Genomic DNA, 20,419 nt, shown 5'->3' with positions numbered 1-20,419 from the left:
TAGGTCTGTCCCATTTTAACAGTACATCTGTCCCATTTTAACAGTTAGGTCTGTCCCATTTTAACAGTTAGGTCTGTCCCATTTTAACAGTTAGGTATGTCCCAGTTTAACAGCACATCTGTCCCATTTTAACAGTATACCTGTCCCATTTTAACAGTTAGGTCTGTCCCATTTTAACAGTTAGGTATGTCCCATTTTAACAGTTAGGTATGTCCCATTTTAACAGTATACCTGTCCCATTTTAACAGTACATCTGTCCCATTTTAACAGTACATCTGTCCCATTTTAACAGTTAGGTCTGTCCCATTTTAACAGTTAGGTATGTCCCATTTTAACAGTTAGGTATGACCCATTTTAACAGTTAGGTGACAATCGGTAACAATCGGTGACGTCACTTGCTCTCAGACCTTGAAGTAGTAGTTCCCCTTGTGGAGCGATGGGTAATGATGCTTCGAGGGTGACTGTTGTTGATGTGTGGTTCGCGCCTGGGTATGGGCGAGGGGACGGTCTAAACTTATACTGTTACACCTGGATGAATGTGGGCCGAACATCAGGAAGAAGCATTAGCTGCTCTAGTATGGTGGTGGGAAAGGATGTTTCATAAAGAAAGTTAGCATATTTCCCAGTTTTTTTCTGCCTTCTCGCAATTAAATTGAGTTAAGGAGGAAATCAAGGCCTTTGTAGACTGAATGGAGAATGTTGTATGTACCAACAGATCCACGGGGAACGCTAGGCTGCATACAATGCCTTTGGACGGTAAGTTGAAACGACTCAATATCGCCATCTGCCGGTGTTTGGGCTACCGCTTACAGCGCACGGGGTGTAGTGTCTGTGTTGGACTCGGTCGCGATTTCTCACACTCGATGCGCAGGTGGTGGACAGACATTGATCGACTGAGCGAGCAAGCAGCGGAAGAGAACCCAAACGGAAAACGGGACTAACGGATCATATCGACGTAGGGGAAAATAATTCTAGCTCCGTATAGACACAAAGTTTGACCAAGAGACAATTTACTTTTATTGTGGAATAATTACGGTTCTTGCAGTGTATGTGTAGAGAGCATTTAATGTAACATATTGCTGACATCTCTAGACTTTGCGCACTGTCTGTCTGAAGTCCATATCTTTTTATATCTGTCAAAAGTTTGACTTTTTCAAAGGATGTATTTCATTGTCACGTTTTTTCAAATCGTGCTTTGGAATCTGGCGTCTATATACTGAGAGATTCTTCACTGAACAACACGGAGCAGTGTTCTTTATTAAAAAATACATCATTATCCGGTGCCAATTTCAACGTTTCAACGAGGGCATTCATCAAGTAAAACTCCAACCACACTCAGGATTCCTACAGTTCAAATTAACGTCACCATCCAGAATGGACTTGGTTTGGCTTTTCTTTCTCCAGCTGGCTCGTATTGGTGAGTACAACACTTCTGACTAATTGAATGGAATGGCTGGTCAGGCTATTTAATGGATGAGGGATGCGAAGTGATTGTATTTGGCTGTGGTGGTGGTGGGGCGGAGGGGGTAATTGAATCAATATGTGTGTGTGAGAACGATATTCTCATCCATCTATATTCATCTGATGAACCAGACATGTACAGTCCTGACTCTATTTCAATGGAATGACTGTGAAGTATTGCGCTTATTATTTTTGTGGGTGAGAGGAATGCTTGCCAAACTGATGTAAATGCATAGGTTGTAGCCTACATATTTCCCCCGACAACCGTGTTCTAGAGGGCTGCAGTCTAAGCAGAGTCTTGAAGCAATGGGTTCTGGAATTACCTTGACATGCTTGCTGTTGGTCAGGTGGCATTCAAACTTCATAGACGCTCATTAAAAACGTTCTCTGGTTTTAGGCTTCAATGCGGTAGCCAATGAACGTGTTTCGGTTCCCTGCGCATTTGGCTTTGGTGGGGAGATTGAATCCATGTGTGCGTGTGAATAATATTCTCTTTTCACCGTGTTCTCAAACATACACATTTCCAGTGTGTTATATAGTGTAATACTACAAATGGGTAACAGTCCATAAACGCCGGGCTATGCTCTCAATTCTCTACCAGACTTTGGATGTGCGTGAGGTTGTGAGCTGCGTGCTGTTCTCACCGACCAATGCCTGTAGAAGTTAAAGACTGTGTATGTAGTATCTGTGGCAGGTTCATTATTATCTGATAGCGAATGTTATAAGGCACTATAAGAGTATTACAACAAGGCATTATACATGTAATACTGGGCATTAAATGTGTACGCCTCATAGAAAGTGTCCCCAAAAGCTGTGTGTTATATAGGTAGTATGAATGGTAATGAGAAGGCTGTGTGTTATATAGTTAGTATGTGCAGGCTGTGTGTTATATAGTTAGTATGAATGGTAATCAGAAGGCTGTGTGTTATATAGGTAGTATGAATGGTAATGAGAAGGCTGTGTGTTATATAGTTAGTATGTGCAGGCTGTGTGTTATATAGGTAGTATGTGATGGCAGGGTGTTATATAGGTAGTATGAATGGTAATGAGAAGGCAGGGTGTTATGATTAGCCACAGAGACCGTGCTAATCATTCAGTCTGCATCCCAAATGGAATAGGGTGTCTTTTGGGTCACACACTGTAATCTAGAGTAGCTCCACTCAATCTACAGTCACTCTCTACTCACTACTCAGTCTACTTCCTCAATCTACAGTCACTCTCTACTCACTACTCAGTCTACTTCCTCAATCTACAGTCACTCTCTACTCACTACTCAGTCTACTTCCTCAATCTACAGTCACTCTCTACTCACTACTCAGTCTACTTCCTCAATCTACAGTCACTCTCTACTCACTACTCAGTCTACTTCCTCAATCTACAGTCACTCTCTACTCACTACTCAGTCTACTTCCTCAATCTACAGTCACTCTCTACTCACTACTCAGTCTACTTCCTCAATCTACAGTCACTCTCTACTCACTACTCAGTCTACTTCCTCAATCTACAGTCACTCTCTACTCAGTCTACTTCCTCAATCTACAGTCACTCTACTCTTCTACTCAGTCTAATCTACTCTTCTACTCAATCTAATCAATCTCAATGTGGATCTATATTTACCCAAGCCTTTCTATCTGATGTGGATCTATATTTACCCAAGCCTTTCTATCTCATGTGGATCTATATTTACCCAAGCCTTTCTATCTCATGTGGATCTATATTTACCCAAGCCTTTCTATCTGATGTGGATCTATATTTATCCACGCCTTTCTATCTGATGTGGATCTATATTTACCCAAGCCTTTCTATCTGATGTGGATCTATATTTACCCAAGCCTTTCTATCTGATGTGGATCTATATTTACCCCATGCCTTTCTATCTCATGTGGATCTATATTTACCCAAGCCTTTCTATCTCATGTGGATCTATATTTACCCCATGCCTTTCTATCTCATGTGGATCTATATTTACCCAAGCCTTTATCTGATGTGGATCTACATTTCCTCAAACCGATGAAACATTTAGTCCATCAAGGACAAAAAATAATATAAAATGTAGCTGTCCTTGATAGACTAAATGTTTGGGATTCACTGGCTTGAGGCAATAAAGATCCACATCAGATAGAAATAGATATCCTAGATGAACTTCACCTGTGTTGAGAAGAGCTGTATTCTTTCATGAGATTTTATCGTACATATTAAGTTATATCTGCAGGGCATTCTGTATGTGCCGACATAGCCGTGTGTGTGTGCGTGCGTGAGTGCATAAATGCATGTGTGTGACCCTGAGCTCCACACCCTCAGGAAATGTCAGGACCCAGTTGGACCTGCTAACCCTCTGGTACCACCTGGCACGGTTACAACATTGTTTTAGCCCACAGTCCTCTTAGCCACCTTGCCCCCGTATCCTCCCTCCAACACCCTGGTTAAACACATCACACACCGTATCCTCCCTCCAACACCCTGGTTAAACACATCCCACACCGTATCCTCCCTCCAACACCCTGGTTAAACACATCCCACACCGTATCCTCCCTCCAACACCCTGGTTAAACACATCCCACACCGTATCCTCCCTCCAACACCCTGGTTAAACACATCCCACACCGTATCCTCCCTCCAACACCCTGGTTAAACACATCCCACACCGTATCCTCCCTCCAACACCCTGGTTAAACACATCCCACACCGTATCCTCCCTCCAACACCCTGGTTAAACACATCCCACACCGTATCCTCCCTCCAACACCCTGGTTAAACACATCCCACACCGTATCCTCCCTCCAACACCCTGGTTAAACACATCCCACACCGTATCCTCCTCCAACACCCTGGTTAAACACATCCCACACCGTATCCTCCCTCCAACACCCTGGTTAAACACATCTCACACCGTATCCTCCCTCCAACACCCTGGTTAAACACATCCCACACCGTATCCTCCCTCCAACACCCTGGTTAAACACATCTCACACCGTATCCTCCCTCCAACACCCTGGTTAAACACATCTCACACCGTATCCTCCCTCCAACACCCTGGTTAAACACATCCCACACCGTATCCTCCCTCCAACACCCTGGTTAAACACATCCCACACCGTATCCTCCCTGAAGCTGTCCTTTTACCTCATCAGGAAACCACAACATGTGGGACCCTTTTCACCCCCCTTCACTCCATCACATCAAAACTGAATTATATTATTACCCACCAATTAGAGTGCCAAACAATCACACTACATCAGGAACCAGGCAGCCAAACCATCACAACACATCAGGAACCAGGTAGCCAAACCATCACAATACATCAGGAACCAGGCAGCCAAACCATCACAATACATCAGGAACCAGGCAGCCAAACCATCACAACACATCAGGAACCAGGCAGCCAAACCATCACAACACATCAGGAACCAGGCAGCCAAACCATCACAACACATCAGGAACCAGGCAGCCAAACCATCACAATACATCAGGAACCAGGCAGCCAAACCATCACAACACATCAGGAACCAGGCACCCAAACCATCACAACACATTATAATCCTGTCAGCCAAACCATCACAACACATTATAATGTTGGCAACCAAACCATCACATTACATCAGGAACCAGGCAGCCAAACCATCACAACACATCAGGAACCAGGCAGCCAAACCATCACAACACATCAGGAACCAGGCAGCCAAACCATCACAACACATCAGGAACCAGGCAGCCAAACCATCACAACACATCAGGAACCAGGCAGCCAAACCATCACAACACATCAAGAACCAGGCAGCCAAACCATCACATTACATCAGGAACCAGGCAACCAAACCATCACAACACATCAGGAACCAGGCAGCCAAACCATCACAACACATCAGAAACCAGGCAGCCAAACCATCACAATACATCAGGAACCAGGCAGCCAAACCATCACAACACATCAGGAACCAGGCAGCCAAACCATCACAATACATCAGGAACCAGGCAGCCAAACCATCACAATACATCAGGAACCAGGCAGCCAAACCATCACAATACATCAGGAACCAGGCAGCCAAACCATCACAATACATCAGGAACCAGGCAGCCAAACCATCACAACACATCAGGAACCAGGCAGCCAAACCATCACAACACATTATAATCCTGTCAGCCAAACCATCACAACACATTAGAATCCTTGCAACCAAACCATCACAACACATTAGAATCCAGGCAGCCAAACCATCACAACACATCAGGAACCAGGCAGCCAAACCATCACAACACATTAGAATCCTGTCAGCCAAACCATCACAACACAATAGAATCCTGTCAGCCAAACCATCACAACACAACAGAATGTTGGCAACCAAACCATCACAACACATTAGAATCCTGTCAGCCAAACCATCACAACACAACAATCACAGCTCGTCAGGAGTCAGAAACCCTGCCTCGCTCCTCATAGCCATCCAATCACAGCTCGTCAGGAGTCAGAAACCCTGCCTCGCCCCTCTAAACATGGGGGTGCTGTTGTAATCCCTGCCTTCACCTCCTCTCACATCACAGTGGAACTGCTCAACACACACACACACACACACACACACACACACACACACACACACACACACACACACACACACACACACACACACACACACACACACACACACACACACACACACACGTCACGACGGAGCCCCTATTCAGTGGGCTGGCACTGAGGTGTCACTCTTCCCTAGTGTGTTTCTGCTGATGTTTTCACCTTGTCAGGGAGATGTCAACACAGGAGAGAGTCTCTTACAGTGGGCCATCTAACTGTCCATCAGACTGTACTGAGGCAAAGCCATGGTGGCTCTCATTGGAGCCACAGGGAGCTGTAGTTGCCGCACGAGATGGCAGGATCCTAATGTATCCCATGTAACCCATTTGCTGTTGTTCTGTTACAGTGGGGTGTTTGTTGTGTTGTAGTCAGTACTGTAGACTAAAGAGGCTGCTTTGTTTTTTTTGCACATAAATATTTCTCTGTAAGGATGGTGATGGTCCAGTGATTTCTCTGTTTAATTTGTTACTGTAAGGATGGTGATGGTCCAGTGATTTCTCTGCAACCTTTCATCATCTTGCAATCATAACGGTAATAGGTTGACTGTGCTTTCTGCTAACATAGCTTTTCTTGAAAAAAGTATACTCCTACAATTTGGACAAAAAGATATAAACAGAAATACTTACCGTGCCATTTTCCACATGAAACAGCCATTTCAGATCCTATAAAATCTAATCCCTATTCCACTCAACAATACTGATAACGATCCCCTTCAATTCTCTGCGTGTAAAAACAATGATTTCCACTCGTTAAATAGTTTTTGTTTAATCAAATTAAATATTCACATAGTTGTTAATGCACAGCCTCTGTTCTATCAGCTCTTTATACCTCCTCCATCGTTCAGGGTTGTAGAGCCGCCGTGTGACTCACCGGGGACGGAGGGAATATATTGTTAGTCCCATGTTTAGTAACTTGAATTGAGTGTGTGAGTGTGTGTGTGTGTGTGTGTGTGTGTGTGTGTGTGTGTGTTTATGCTGTGGATCTCAGCTGCTGGCTGTGTTATGCATTGATCTGCCTCCCAATACGTTTAATTCATTCTCAGACCAGTTACAAAGATCATAATTAGGCAGCCTGTGTAAACCTCCATATTCAGGACCAGATGGAAGTGGACTATGGTAGAAAGCTGAAAGGGAATAGGTGCCCGGCACAGTGGAGCGATTCACCCTGTCTTGGGCCGGTAGCCATGTGCCAGGTACAGAGGAGCGATTCACCCTGTCTTGGGCCGGTAGCCATGTGCCAGGTACAGAGGAGCGATTCACCCTGTTTTGGGCCGGTAGCCATGTGCCAGGTACAGTGGAGCGATTCACCCTGTCTTGGGCCGGTAGCCATGTGCCAGCCACAGTGGAGCGATTCACCCTGTCTTGGGCCGGTAGCCATGTGCCAGGCACAGTGGAGCGATTCACCCTGTCTTGGGCCGGTAGCCATGTGCCAGGTACAGTTTCACCGTAGGTTACCTGAGGCTTAGAGATAACTCGCCGCCCCTGAGGGTGGGAGATATCTAGCCGGTCCTGGGGGTGGGAGATAACTAGCCGCTCCTGGGGGTGGGAGATAACTAGCCGCTCCTGGGGGCGGGAGATAACTAGCCGCTCCTGGGGGTGGGAGATAACTAGCCGCTCCTGGGGGCGGGAGATAACTAGCCGCTCCTGAGGGTGGGAGATAACTAGCCGCTCCTGGGGGCGGGAGATAACTAGCCGCTCCTGGGGGCGGAGATAACTAGCCGCTCCTGGGGGCGGGAGATAACTAGCCGCTCCTGGGGGTGGGAGATAACTAGCCGCTCCTGGGGGCGGGAGATAACTAGCCGCTCCTGGGGGCGGGAGATAACTAGCCGCTCCTGGGGCGGGAGATAACTAGCCGCTCCTGGGGGCGGGAGATAACTAGCTAGTCCAGGATGTTTTCCAAACAACTGCACTGTATTTCAGTTAGACACACACACATACACACACACACGCACGCACGCACGCACACACACACACACACACACACGCACACACACCATGTACAATAGGTAAAACCAACACATCAATGATCAGTAATGATCTATAGCTTGTTGATTATCATTCCTGTCGATACATCCTTTATGTGTGATTTATCTATTGATTGAGTGAGTCTCTTCAGTGTTCACAGAGAATAACTCCTCAGGGACAACTTGTGTCCTAAAAGGAACATGTTCCTTATAACAGGAGTCCACTATATAGGGAATAGGGCCCTGGTCCACTATATAGGGAATATGGCCCTGGTCCACTATATAGGGAATATGGCCCTGGTCCACTATATAGGGAATAGGGCCCTGGTCCACTATATAGGGAATAGGGCCCTGGTCCACTATATAGGGAATAGGGCCCTGGTCCACTATATAGGGAATAGGGCCCTGGTCCACTATATAGGGAATAGGGCCCTGGTCCACTATATAGGGAATAGGGCCCTGGTCCACTATATAGGGAATAGGGCCCTGGTCCACTATATAGGGAATAGGGAATAGGGCCCTGGTCCACTATATAGGGAATAGGGCCCTGGTCAACAGTAGTGCACTATATAGGGAATAGGGCCCTGTTCAACAGTAATGTACTATATAGGCAATAGGGTGCCATTTGGAACTCACCCTGTTCTTGTCTAACCGCTACAGATGTTTAAGAGAGATAAGATATACCAGGTGTCATGAACGATCACCTAGCATGTGTTTCATCCTGAGCTGGTGTCCAGTTGACATTTTTAAGCTTGTCTATACTGCCCGGTAGCTCCAGTCTCTCACAACCAGCCGACTGCTATATCTGCCGAGTGTAGTGTGGATGTATAAAGAACAGATGGAAGCAATTAGACACGATGGGCTGGGGTAAAATGGGTCCAAGGGGTGAAAGGTTGTGAGATTGAGAATGAAATAATTAACCCCCCTGCATCGACTGGTACCGAGTCCCAAATTGGCACCATATTCCCTAGCCTAGGGCTCTGATTTAAAGTAGTGCACAGCATAGGGAATAGAGTGCCATTTGGGATGCTGTTTGGGAGAGGATTTCCCAGAGGAAGTTAAAAGCCATGCAGGCAGGTTCCTTATTATAATTTCTCTGTCTTTTGTTGAGGGGAGATTATACCACCTGGACAATTACCCTGCTAGTGTTTCGCTAAAAGGAGCTGGCATTTAGTGCCACAGCTACCCACAGATTAAACCAGACTGAACTGGAAAAAAAGCCTGTAAATTATACTGAAGTGATTTTATCTGAAAAGGAGGAAGTGAAGGCTAAACGACTACATGTATTGCTCTGAACAGAAAAGTCTTGTTGGGAAACTCAATGTTGTAGAGCTTTTGGTATTATAGAGATGGAGAGATCTGTTTTGGGATGCTACTGATGGGCAGATAGACACAGGCAGAAACTCAGATAGACAGGCAGGCATACAGGTTGGCAAATAGACAGGCAGGCACACAGACAGAGACACAGACAGACAGACAGGCAGGCAGGCAGTGTCCCTACTCGACAAGCCCTTTGGGGCTGTTAATGGGATCTCCTCGGTAATGAACAGCGTCCCTACTCTACAAGCCCTTGGGACTGTTTTTTAACTAGCTAGCGCTCTGCTTGGCTAGTTAGCGCTCTGCTTGGCTAGTTAGCGCTCTGCTTGGCTAGTTAGTGCTCTGCTTGGCTAGTTAGCGCTCTGCTTGGCTAGTTAGTGCTCTGCTTGGCTAGTTAGCGCTCTGCTTGGCTAGCTAGCGCTCTGCTTGGCTAGTTAGCGCTTTGCTTGACTAGCTAACGCTCTGCTTGGCTAGTTAGCGCCCTGCTTGGCTAGTTAGCGCTCTGCTTGGCTAGTTAGCGCCCTGCTTGGCTAGTTAGCGCCCTGCTTGGCTAGTTAGCGCCCTGCTTGGCTAGTTAGCGCTCTGCTTGGCTAGGCAAGTCAGTTAAGAACTAATTCTTATTTTCAGGGGCAGAACAGCAGATTTGTACCTTGTCAGCTCAGGGGTTTGAACTTGCAACCGGTTACTAGTTCAACGCTCTAACCACTAGGCTACCCTGCCGCCCCGATATATATAGAATGGGACCAACACATCCTCCGAGAGCAACTTCTCCCAACCATCCAGGAACAGTTTGGTGATGAACAATGCCTTTTCCAGCATGATGGAGCACCTTTCCATAAGGCAACTAAGTGGCTTGGGGAACAAAACATCAATATTTTGGGTCCATGGCCAGGAAACTCCCCAGACCTTAATCCCATTGAGAACTTGTGGTCAATCCTCAAGACGAAATCCTGAAGAGGCGGGTGGACAAACAACATCCCACAAATTCTGACACACTCCAAGCATTGATTATGCAAGAATGGGCTGCCATCAGTCAGTATGTGGCCCAGAAGTTAATTGACAGCATGCCAGGGCAGATTGCAGAGGTCTTGAAAAAGAAGGGTCAACACTGCAAATATTGACTCTTTGCATCAACTTCATGTAATTGTCAATAAAAGCCTTTGACACTTATGAAATGCTTGTAATTATACTTCAGTATTCCATCGTAACATCTGACAAAAATATCTAAAGACACTGAAGCAGCAAACTTTGTGGAAATTAATATTTGTGTCATTCTCAAAACTTTTGGCCACAACTGTAGATATGTATTTACAATGGTGTTTGTTCTTCACTGGTTGCCCTTTTCTTGTGGCTACAGGTCACAAATCTTGCTGCTGTGATGTCACACTGTGTTATTTCACCCAGTAGAGATGGGAGTTGATCAAAATGTGTTTTGTTTGCGAATTCTCTCTCTCTCTGTCCCTCTGTCTCTCTCTCTCAAACCCCCTTCCCCTCTGTCTGTCTGATCTCTGTAGGGCCTCCTGTGTGCTGCAGGAAGCCTCTCTGTCTCTCTGTAGGGCCCCCTGTGTGCTGCAGGAAGCCTCTCTGTCTCTCTGTAGGGCCCCCTGTGTGCTGCAGGAAGCCTCTCTGTCTCTCTGTAGGGCCCCCTGTGTGCTGCAGTAAGCCTCTCTGTCTCTCTGTAGGGCCTCCTGTGTGCTGCAGTAAGCCTCTCTGTCTCTCTGTAGGGCCTCCTGTGTGCAGCAGTCAGCCCTTCTGTCTCTCTGTAGGGCCTCCTGTGTGCAGCAGTAAGCCTCTCTGTCTCTCTGTAGGGCCCACTGTGTGCAGCAGTCAGCCTCTCTGTCTCTCTGTAGGGTCTCCTGTGTGCTGCAGTAAGCCTCTCTGTCTCTCTGTAGGGTCTCCTGTGTGCTGCAGTAAGCCTCTCTGTCTCTTTGTAGGGCCTCCTGTGTGCTGCAGTAAGCCTCTGTCTGTCTGATGTCTGTAGGGCCTCCTGTGTGCTGCCTCTGTCTGTCTGTCTGTCTGTCTGTCTGTCTGTCTGTCTGTCTGTCTGTCTGTCTGTCTGTCTGTCTGTCTGTCTGTCTGTCTGTCTGTCTGTCTGTCTGTCTGTCTGTCTGTCTGTCTGTCTGTAGGGCCTCCTGTTGGGCCTCCTGTAGGGCCTCCTGTGTGCAGCAGTCAGCCTCTCTGTCTCTCTGTAGGGCCTCCTGTGTGCAGCAGTCAGCCTCTCTGTCTCTCTGTAGGGCCTCCTGTGTGCTGCAGTAAGTCTCTCTGTCTCTCTGTAGGGCCTCCTGTAGGGCCTCCTGTGTGCAGCAGTCAGCCTCTCTGTCTCTCTGTAGGGCCTCCTGTAGGGCCTCCTGTAGGTCCTCCTGTGTGCTGCAGTCAGCCTCTCTGTCTCTATGTAGGGCCTCCTGTAGGGGCTCCTGTAGGGCCTCCTGTGTGCAGCAGTCAGCCTCTCTGTCTCTCTGTAGGGCCTCCTGTAGGGCCTCCTGTGTGCAGCAGTCAGCCTCTCTCTCTCTCTGTAGGGCCTCCTGTAGGTCCTCCTGTGTGCTGCAGTCAGCCTCTCTGTCTCTCTGTAGGGCCTCCTGTAGGGCCTCCTGTTAGGCCTCCTGTGTGCAGCAGTCAGCCTCTCTGTCATATTCACTGGTCCATGTGATGGAGCTCAACGTTTCCTCATATTAAATGAGCCTGACTGCATACAAACACCCTATTCCCCCATAGGGCTCTGGTCTAAAGTAGTGCACTATATAGGGGATAGGGTGTCCTTTGGGACGTGTCCTCTGTCTGTCAGATGATTGAGTGACTCTGGTCAACAACAGGCTCATTTCTGTCATTACACTTTAGGGAAGGGAGGGCAGTGTGTGTGTTTGTATGTGTGTGTGTGTGTGTGTGTGTGTGTGTGTGTGTGTGTGTGTGTGTTTATGCGTGCATATGTGTGTCTGTTCCTACTGTTATTCTCCAGTTTCTGCTTCAGAAACCAAAATGATTAGAGCAGGTCTCTCTCTCTCTCTCTGTCTCTCTCTCTCTCTCTGTCTCTCTCTCTGTCTGTCTGTCTGTCTGTCTGTCTGTCTGTCTGTCTGTCTGTCTGTCTGTCTGTCTGTCTGTCTGTCTTTCTGTCTGTCTGTCTGTCTGTCTCTCTGTCTGTCTGTCTCTCTCTCTGTCTGTCTCTCTGTCTCTCTCTCTGTCTGTCTCTCTTTCTGTCTCTCTTTCTGTCTTTCTCTGTCTCTCTCTCTCTCTGTCTGTCTCTCTTTCTGTCTCTCTGTCTGTCTCTCTTTCTGTCTCTCTTTCTGTCTTTCTCTGTCTCTCTCTCTCTCTTTCTGTCTTTCTCTGTCTGTCTCTCTCCCTCTCTCTGTCTCTCTCTCTCTTTCTGTCTTTCTCTGTCTCTCTCTCTCTCTCTCTCTCTCTGTCTGTCTGTCTCTATCTGTCTGTCTCTCTCATATATATATATATATATATATATATATATAAACCGTAAGAAATAAACAGAAAAACCATCCAACCAAAAACACAGAGAACCAGAACCTGAGTTTACGCCTTCACTATGGTGAATCACTAAAACAATACAGAAATACACTACAGACAACCTGAACCTTCACTATGATGAATCACTAAAACAATACAGAAATACAGAAACAATAAGGAACAACACGTCAGAAATCAACTCAATGTGATTAAAGAATCCATGGAATCAAATAACTTTTGGGAGAATTAGAAAACACTTAACAAACAACAACACGAATAATTATCTATCCAAAATGGAGATGTATGGGTAAACCACTTCTCCAATCTTTTTGGCTCTATAACAAAGAATAATGAGCAAAAACATATACAGGATCAAATACAAATCTTAGAATCAACTATTAAAGACTACCAGAACACAGCGGACTATCCAATTACATCAGATGAACTACAGGACAAAATACAAACCCTCCAACCCAAAAAAAGGCCTGTGGTGTTTGATGGTATCCTAGATAAAATGATAAAATATACAGACCACAAATTCAAATAGGCTGTTCTTAATCTCTTCAACATTATCCTTAGTTCTGGCATCTTCCCCAATATTTGGAACTATGGCCTGATCACCCCAATCCACAAAAGTGGAGACACATATGACTCCTATAATTACAGTGGAATATGCTTCAGAAAAATCCTCTGCAAGTATCATCCACAGCAGACTCCAACATGTCCTCAGTGAAAACAATGTCCTGAGCAAATGCCAAATTGACTTCTTACCAAAATACCATACGACAGACCACGTATACACCATTCATTGGCAAACAAAACAAAACAAAAGCCAAGCTTTTGACTAAATGTGGCATGAGGGTCTGTTATACAACTTGATGGAAAGCGATGTTTGGGGGGGAGCATATGGCATTATAAAATTATTGTACACAAACAACAAGAGTGCATTTAAAATTGGCAATAAACACACATATTTCTTTCCTGAGGGCAGTGGGTTGAGACAGGGATGTAGCTTGAGCCCCACCCTCTTCAACATACTGTGCATTCAGAAAGTATTCAGACCCCTTGACTTTTTTTTTTTTTTACAGCCATTTTGTTACAGCCTTATTATAAAAATGATGACATTGTTTTTTTACCCTTATCAATCTAAACACAATAATGACAAAGCAAATACAGTTTTTTTTATATTTTTTTTACAAATTTCTTATGAATGAAAAACGTAAATATCACATTTACATAAGAATCACAACCCTGTACTCAGTACTTTGTTGAAGCACCTTTGGCACTGATTACAGTCAACCAAGCTATGTCAACCAATATATAATGATTAGCCTAGCTATAGTTGGCTATGTCAACCAATATATAATGATTAGCCAAGCTATAGTTGGCTATGTCAACCAATACATAATGATTAGCCTAGCTACAGTTGGCTATGTCAACCAATACATAATGATTAGCCTAGCTACAGTTGGCTATGTCAACCAATACATAATGATTAGCCAAGCTATAGTTGGCTATGTGAACCACTACATCATAATGATAAGCCAAGCTATAGTTGGCTATGTCAAACACTACATCATCATGATTAGCCTAGCTATAGTTGGCTATGTCAACCAATACATAATGATTAGCCAAGCTATAGTTGGCTAGGTCAACCAATACATCATGATTAGCCTAGCTATAGTTGGCTAGGTCAACCAATACATCATGATTAGCCTAGCTATAGTTGGCGATGTCAACCAATACATAATGATTAGCCTAGCTATAGTTGGCTAGGTCAACCACTACATCATCATGAGTAGCCTAGCTACTGATGTAATGTATAATGACGTTGATGCGTGATTTTGCCTGGCTCAGAAAAAGTTGTCTCGTCTCATCTGTGCAGTGCACACTGTTTACTCTGTGTAAGGTTGCAAAGGCAGACCAAATTAAATGCTAGGTTTATATTAACCCCCACTGTACCAAATTAAATGCTGGGTTTATATTAACCCCCACTGTACCAAATTAAATGCTAGGTTTATATTAACCCCCACTGTACCAAATTAAATGCTAGGTTTATATTAACCCCCACTGTACCAAATTAAATGCTAGGTTTATATTAACCCCACTGTACCAAATTAAATGCTAGGTTTATATTAACCCCCACTGTACCAAACTAGATGCTGATATTAACCCCCACTGTACCAAATTAAATGCTAGGTTTATATTAACCCCCACTGTACCAAACTAAATGCTGATATTAACCCCCACTGTACCAAACTAAATGCTGATATTAACCCCACTGTACCAAACTAAATGCTGATATTAACCCCCACTGTACCAAACTAAATGCTGATATTAACCCCCACTGTACCAAACTAGATGCTTATATTAACCCCCACTGTACCAAACTAAATGCTGGGTTTATATTAACCCCACTGTACCAAACTAGATGCTTATATTAACCCTCACTGTACCAAATTAAATGCTGGGTTTATATTAACCCCCACTGTACCAAACTAGATGCTTATATTAACCCTCACTGTACCAAATTAAATGCTAGGTTTATATTAACACCCACTGTACCAAACTAGATGCTGATATTAACCCCCACTGTACCAAATTAAATGCTGATATTAACCCTCACTGTACCAAATTAAATGCTAGGTTTATATTAACCCCCACTGTACCAAATTAAATGCTAGGTTTATATTAACCCCCACTGTACCAAACTAAATGCTGATATTAACCCCCAATGTACCAAACTAAATGCTGATATTAACCCCCACTGTACCAAACTAAATGCTGATATTAACCCCCACTGTACCAAACTAAATGCTGATATTAACCCCCACTGTACCAAACTAGATGCTTATATTAACCCCCACTGTACCAAACTAAATGCTGGGTTTATATTAACCCCCACTGTACCAAACTAGATGCTTATATTAACCCTCACTGTACCAAATTAAATGCTAGGTTTATATTAACACCCACTGTACCAAACTAGATGCTGATATTAACCCCCACTGTACCAAATTAAATGCTAGGTTTATATTAACCCCCACTGTACCAAACTAGATGCTGATATTAACCCCACTGTACCAAACTAAATGCTGATATTAACCCTCACTGTACCAAATTAAATGCAAGGTTTATATTAACCCCCACTGTACCAAACTAGATGCTGATATTAACCCCCACTGTACCAAACTAAATGCTGATATTAACCCCCACTGTACCAAACTAGATGCTGATATTAACCCCCACTGTACCAAATTAAATGCTAGGTTTATATTAACCCCCACTGTACCAAACTAAATGCTAGGCTGATATTAACCCTCACTGTACCAAACTAAATGCTGATATTAACCCCCACTGTACCAAACTAAATGCTAGGTTTATATTAACCCCCACTGTACCAAACTAGATGCTGATATTAACCCCCACTGTACCAAACTAGATGCTGATATTAACCCCACTGTACCAAACTAGATGCTGATATTAACCCCCACTGTACCAAACTAAATGCTGATATTAACCCCCACTGTACCAAACTAAATGCTGATATTAACCCCCACTGTACCAAACTAAATGCTGATATTAACCCCCACTGTACCAAACTAAATGCTGATATTAACCCCACTGTACCAAACTAGATGCTGATATTAACCCCCACTGTACCAAACTAGATGCTGATATTAACCCCCACTGTACCAAACTAAATGCTGATATTAACCCCCACTGTACCAAATTAAATGCTGGGTTTATATTAACCCCCACTGTACCAAACTAGATGCTGGGTTTATATTAACCCCCACTGTACCAAACTAAATGCTGATATTAACCCCCACTGTACCAAACTAAATGCTAGGCTTATATTAACCCCCACTGTACCAAATTAAATGCTAGGTTTATATTAACCTCCACTGTACCAAATTAAATGCTAGGTTTATATTAACCCCCACTGTACCAAACTAGATGCTGATATTAACCCCCACTGTACCAAACTAAATGCTGATATTAACCCCCACTCTACCAAACTAGATGCTGATATTAACACCCACTGTACCAAACTAGATGCTTATATTAACCCCACTGTACCAAACTAAATGCTGATATTAACCCCCACTGTACCAAACTAAATGCTGATATTAACCCCCACTGTACCAAACTAAATGCTGATATTAACCCCCACTGTACCAAACTAGATGCTGATATTAACCCCCACTGTACCAAACTAGATGCTTATATTAACCCACACTGTACCAAACTAAATGCTGGGTTTATATTAACCCCCACTGTACCAAACTAGATGCTTATATTAACCCTCACTGTACCAAATGAAATGCTAGGTTTATATTAACCCCCACTGTACCAAACTAGATGCTGATATTAACCCCCACTGTACCAAATTAAATGCTAGGTTTATATTAACCCCCACTGTACCAAACTAGATGCTGATATTAACCCCCACTGTACCAAACTAAATGCTGATATTAACCCTCACTGTACCAAATTAAATGCTAGGTTTATATTAACCCCCACTGTACCAAACTAGATGCTGATATTAACCCCCACTGTACCAAACTAAATGCTGATATTAACCCCCACTGTACCAAACTAGATGCTGATATTAACCCCCACTGTACCAAATTAAATGCTAGGTTTATATTAACCCCCACTGTACCAAACTAGATGCTGATATTAACCCCCACTGTACCAAATTAAATGCTAGGTTTATATTAACCCCCACTGTACCAAACTAAATGCTAGGCTGATATTAACCCTCACTGTACCAAACTAAATGCTGATATTATCCCCCGCTGTACCAAACTAAATGCTAGGTTTATATTAACCCCCACTGTACCAAACTAAATGCTGATATTAACCCCCACTGTACCAAACTAGATGCTGATATTAATCCCCACTGTACCAAACTAGATGCTGATATTAACCCCCACTGTACCAAACTAAATGCTGATATTAACCCCCACTGTACCAAACTAGATGCTGATATTAATCCCCACTGTACCAAACTAGATGCTGATATTAACCCCCACTGTACCAAACTAGATGCTGATATTAACCCCCACTGTACCAAACTAAATGCTGATATTAACCCCCAATGTACCAAATTAAATGCTGGGTTTATATTAACCCCCACTGTACCAAACTAGATGCTGGGTTTATATTAACCCCCACTGTACCAAACTAAATGCTGGGTTTATAGTAACCCCCACTGTACCAAACTAAATGCTGATATTAACCCCCACTGTACCAAACTAAATGCTAGGCTTATATTAACCCCCACTGTACCAAACTAAATGCTGGGTTTATATTAACCCCCCAAACTAGATACTAGGTTTATATTAACCCCACTGTACCAAACTAAATGCTGGGTTTATATTAACCCCGCTGTACCAAACTAAATGCTGATAGTAACCCCCACTGTACCAAACTAAATGCTAGGCTTATATTAACCGCCACTGTACCAAACTAAATGCTGGGTTTATATTAACCCCCAAACTAGATACTAGGTTTATATTAACCCCCACTGTACCAAATTAAATGCTGGGTTTAAATTAACCCCGCTGTACCAAACTAAATGCTGATATTAACCCCACTGTACCAAACTAAATGCTGATATTAACCCCTCTGTACCAAACTAAATGCTGATATTACCCCCACTGTACCAAACTAAATGCTGATATTAACCCCACTGTACCAAACTAGATGCTGATATTAACCCCCACTGTACCAAACTAAATGCTGATATTAACCCCCACTGTACCAAACTAAATGCTGATATTAACCCCCACTGTACCAAACTAAATGCTGATATTAACCCCCACTGTACCAAACTAAATGCTGATATTAACCCCCACTGTACCAAACTAGATGCTGATATTAACCCCCACTGTACCAAACTAGATGCTGATATTAACCCCCACTGTACCAAACTAGATGCTGATATTAACCCCCACTGTACCAAACTAAATGCTGATATTAACCCCCACTGTACCAAATTAAATGCTGGGTTTATATTAACCCCCACTGTACCAAACTAGATGCTGGGTTTATATTAACCCCCACTGTACCAAACTAAATTCTGGGTTTATAGTAACCCCCACTGTACCAAACGAAATGCTGATATTAACCCCCACTGTACCAAACTAAATGCTAGGCTTATATTAACCCCCACTGTACCAAACTAAATGCTGGGTTTATATTAACCCCCCAAACTAGATACTAGGTTTATATTAACCCCACTGTACCAAACTAAATGCTGGGTTTATATTAACCCCCGCTGTACCAAACTAAATGCTGATAGTAACCCCCACTGTACCAAACTAAATGCTAGGCTTATATTAACCGCCACTGTACCAAACTAAATGCTGGGTTTATATTAACCCCCAAACTAGATACTAGGTTTATATTAACCCCCACTGTACCAAATTAAATGCTGGGTTTATATTAACCCCCGCTGTACCAAACTAAATGCTGATAGTAACCCCCACTGTACCAAACTAAATGCTGATATTAACCCCCTCTGTACCAAACTAAATGCTAGGTTTATATTAACCCCCACTGTACCAAACTAAATGCTGATATTAACCCCCACTGTACCAAATTAAATGCTGGGTTTATATTAACCCCGCTGTACCAAACTAAATGCTGATAGTAACCCCCACTGTACCAAACTAAATGCTGATATTAACCCCTCTGTACCAAACTAAATGCTAGGTTTATATTAACCCCCACTGTACCAAACTAAATGCTGATATTAACCCCCACTGTACCAAATTAAATGCTGGGTTTATATTAACCCCCACTGTACCAAACTAGATGCTGGGTTTATATTAACCCCCACTGTACCAAACTAAATGCTGGGTTTATAGTAACCCCCACTGTACCAAACTAAATGCTGATATTAACCCCCACTGTACCAAACTAAATGCTAGGCTTATATTAACCCCCACTGTACCAAACTAAATGCTGGGTTTATATTAACCCCCAAACTAGATACTAGGTTTATATTAACCCCCACTGTACCAAACTAAATGCTGGGTTTATATTAACCCCGCTGTACCAAACTAAATGCTGATAGTAACCCCCACTGTACCAAACTAAATGCTAGGCTTATATTAACCGCCACTGTACCAAACTAAATGCTGGGTTTATATTAACCCCCAAACTAGATACTAGGTTTATATTAACCCCCACTGTACCAAATTAAATGCTGGGTTTATATTAACCCCGCTGTACCAAAATAAATGCTGATATTAACCCCCACTGTACCAAACTAAATGCTGATATTAACCCCTCTGTACCAAACTAAATGCTGATATTACCCCCACTGTACCAAACTAAATGCTGATATTAACCCCCTCTGTACCAAACTAAATGCTAGGTTTATATTAACCCCCACTGTACCAAACTAAATGCTAGGCTGATATTAACCCCACTGTACCAAACTAAATGCTAGGTTTATATTAACCCCCACTGTACCAAACTAAATGCTAGTCTGATATTAACCCCCACTGTACCAAACTAGATGCTGATATTAACCCCACTGTACCAAACTAGATGCTGATATTAACCCCACTGTACCAAACTAAATGCTGATATTAACCCCCTCTGTACCAAACTAAATGCTGATATTAACCCCA

At 43.6% G+C, this 20,419-nt stretch overlaps 1 protein-coding gene across 1 annotated transcript in view; it reads left to right on the top strand.

Annotated features, from left to right (window-relative positions):
• The first annotated feature begins 869 nt into the window (after window positions 1-869).
• The window catches only part of gfra4a (GDNF family receptor alpha 4a), a 389,412-nt gene continuing 369,862 nt past the window's right edge, over window positions 870-20,419 (top strand). Inside the window, exon 1 of the mRNA XM_042325051.1 lies at window positions 870-1,417. Within this exon, the coding sequence (XP_042180985.1) occupies window positions 1,375-1,417 (43 nt within the window). The 5' untranslated portion in view covers window positions 870-1,374. The remainder of the gene's footprint in view (window positions 1,418-20,419) is intronic.

This window comes from Oncorhynchus tshawytscha, linkage group LG08, assembly GCF_018296145.1.
Source record: "Oncorhynchus tshawytscha isolate Ot180627B linkage group LG08, Otsh_v2.0, whole genome shotgun sequence".
NCBI classification, from domain to species: domain Eukaryota; kingdom Metazoa; phylum Chordata; class Actinopteri; order Salmoniformes; family Salmonidae; genus Oncorhynchus; species Oncorhynchus tshawytscha.
Note: the sequence above shows the minus strand (reverse complement) of the source record. Positions and strands in the feature narration are given on the sequence as shown.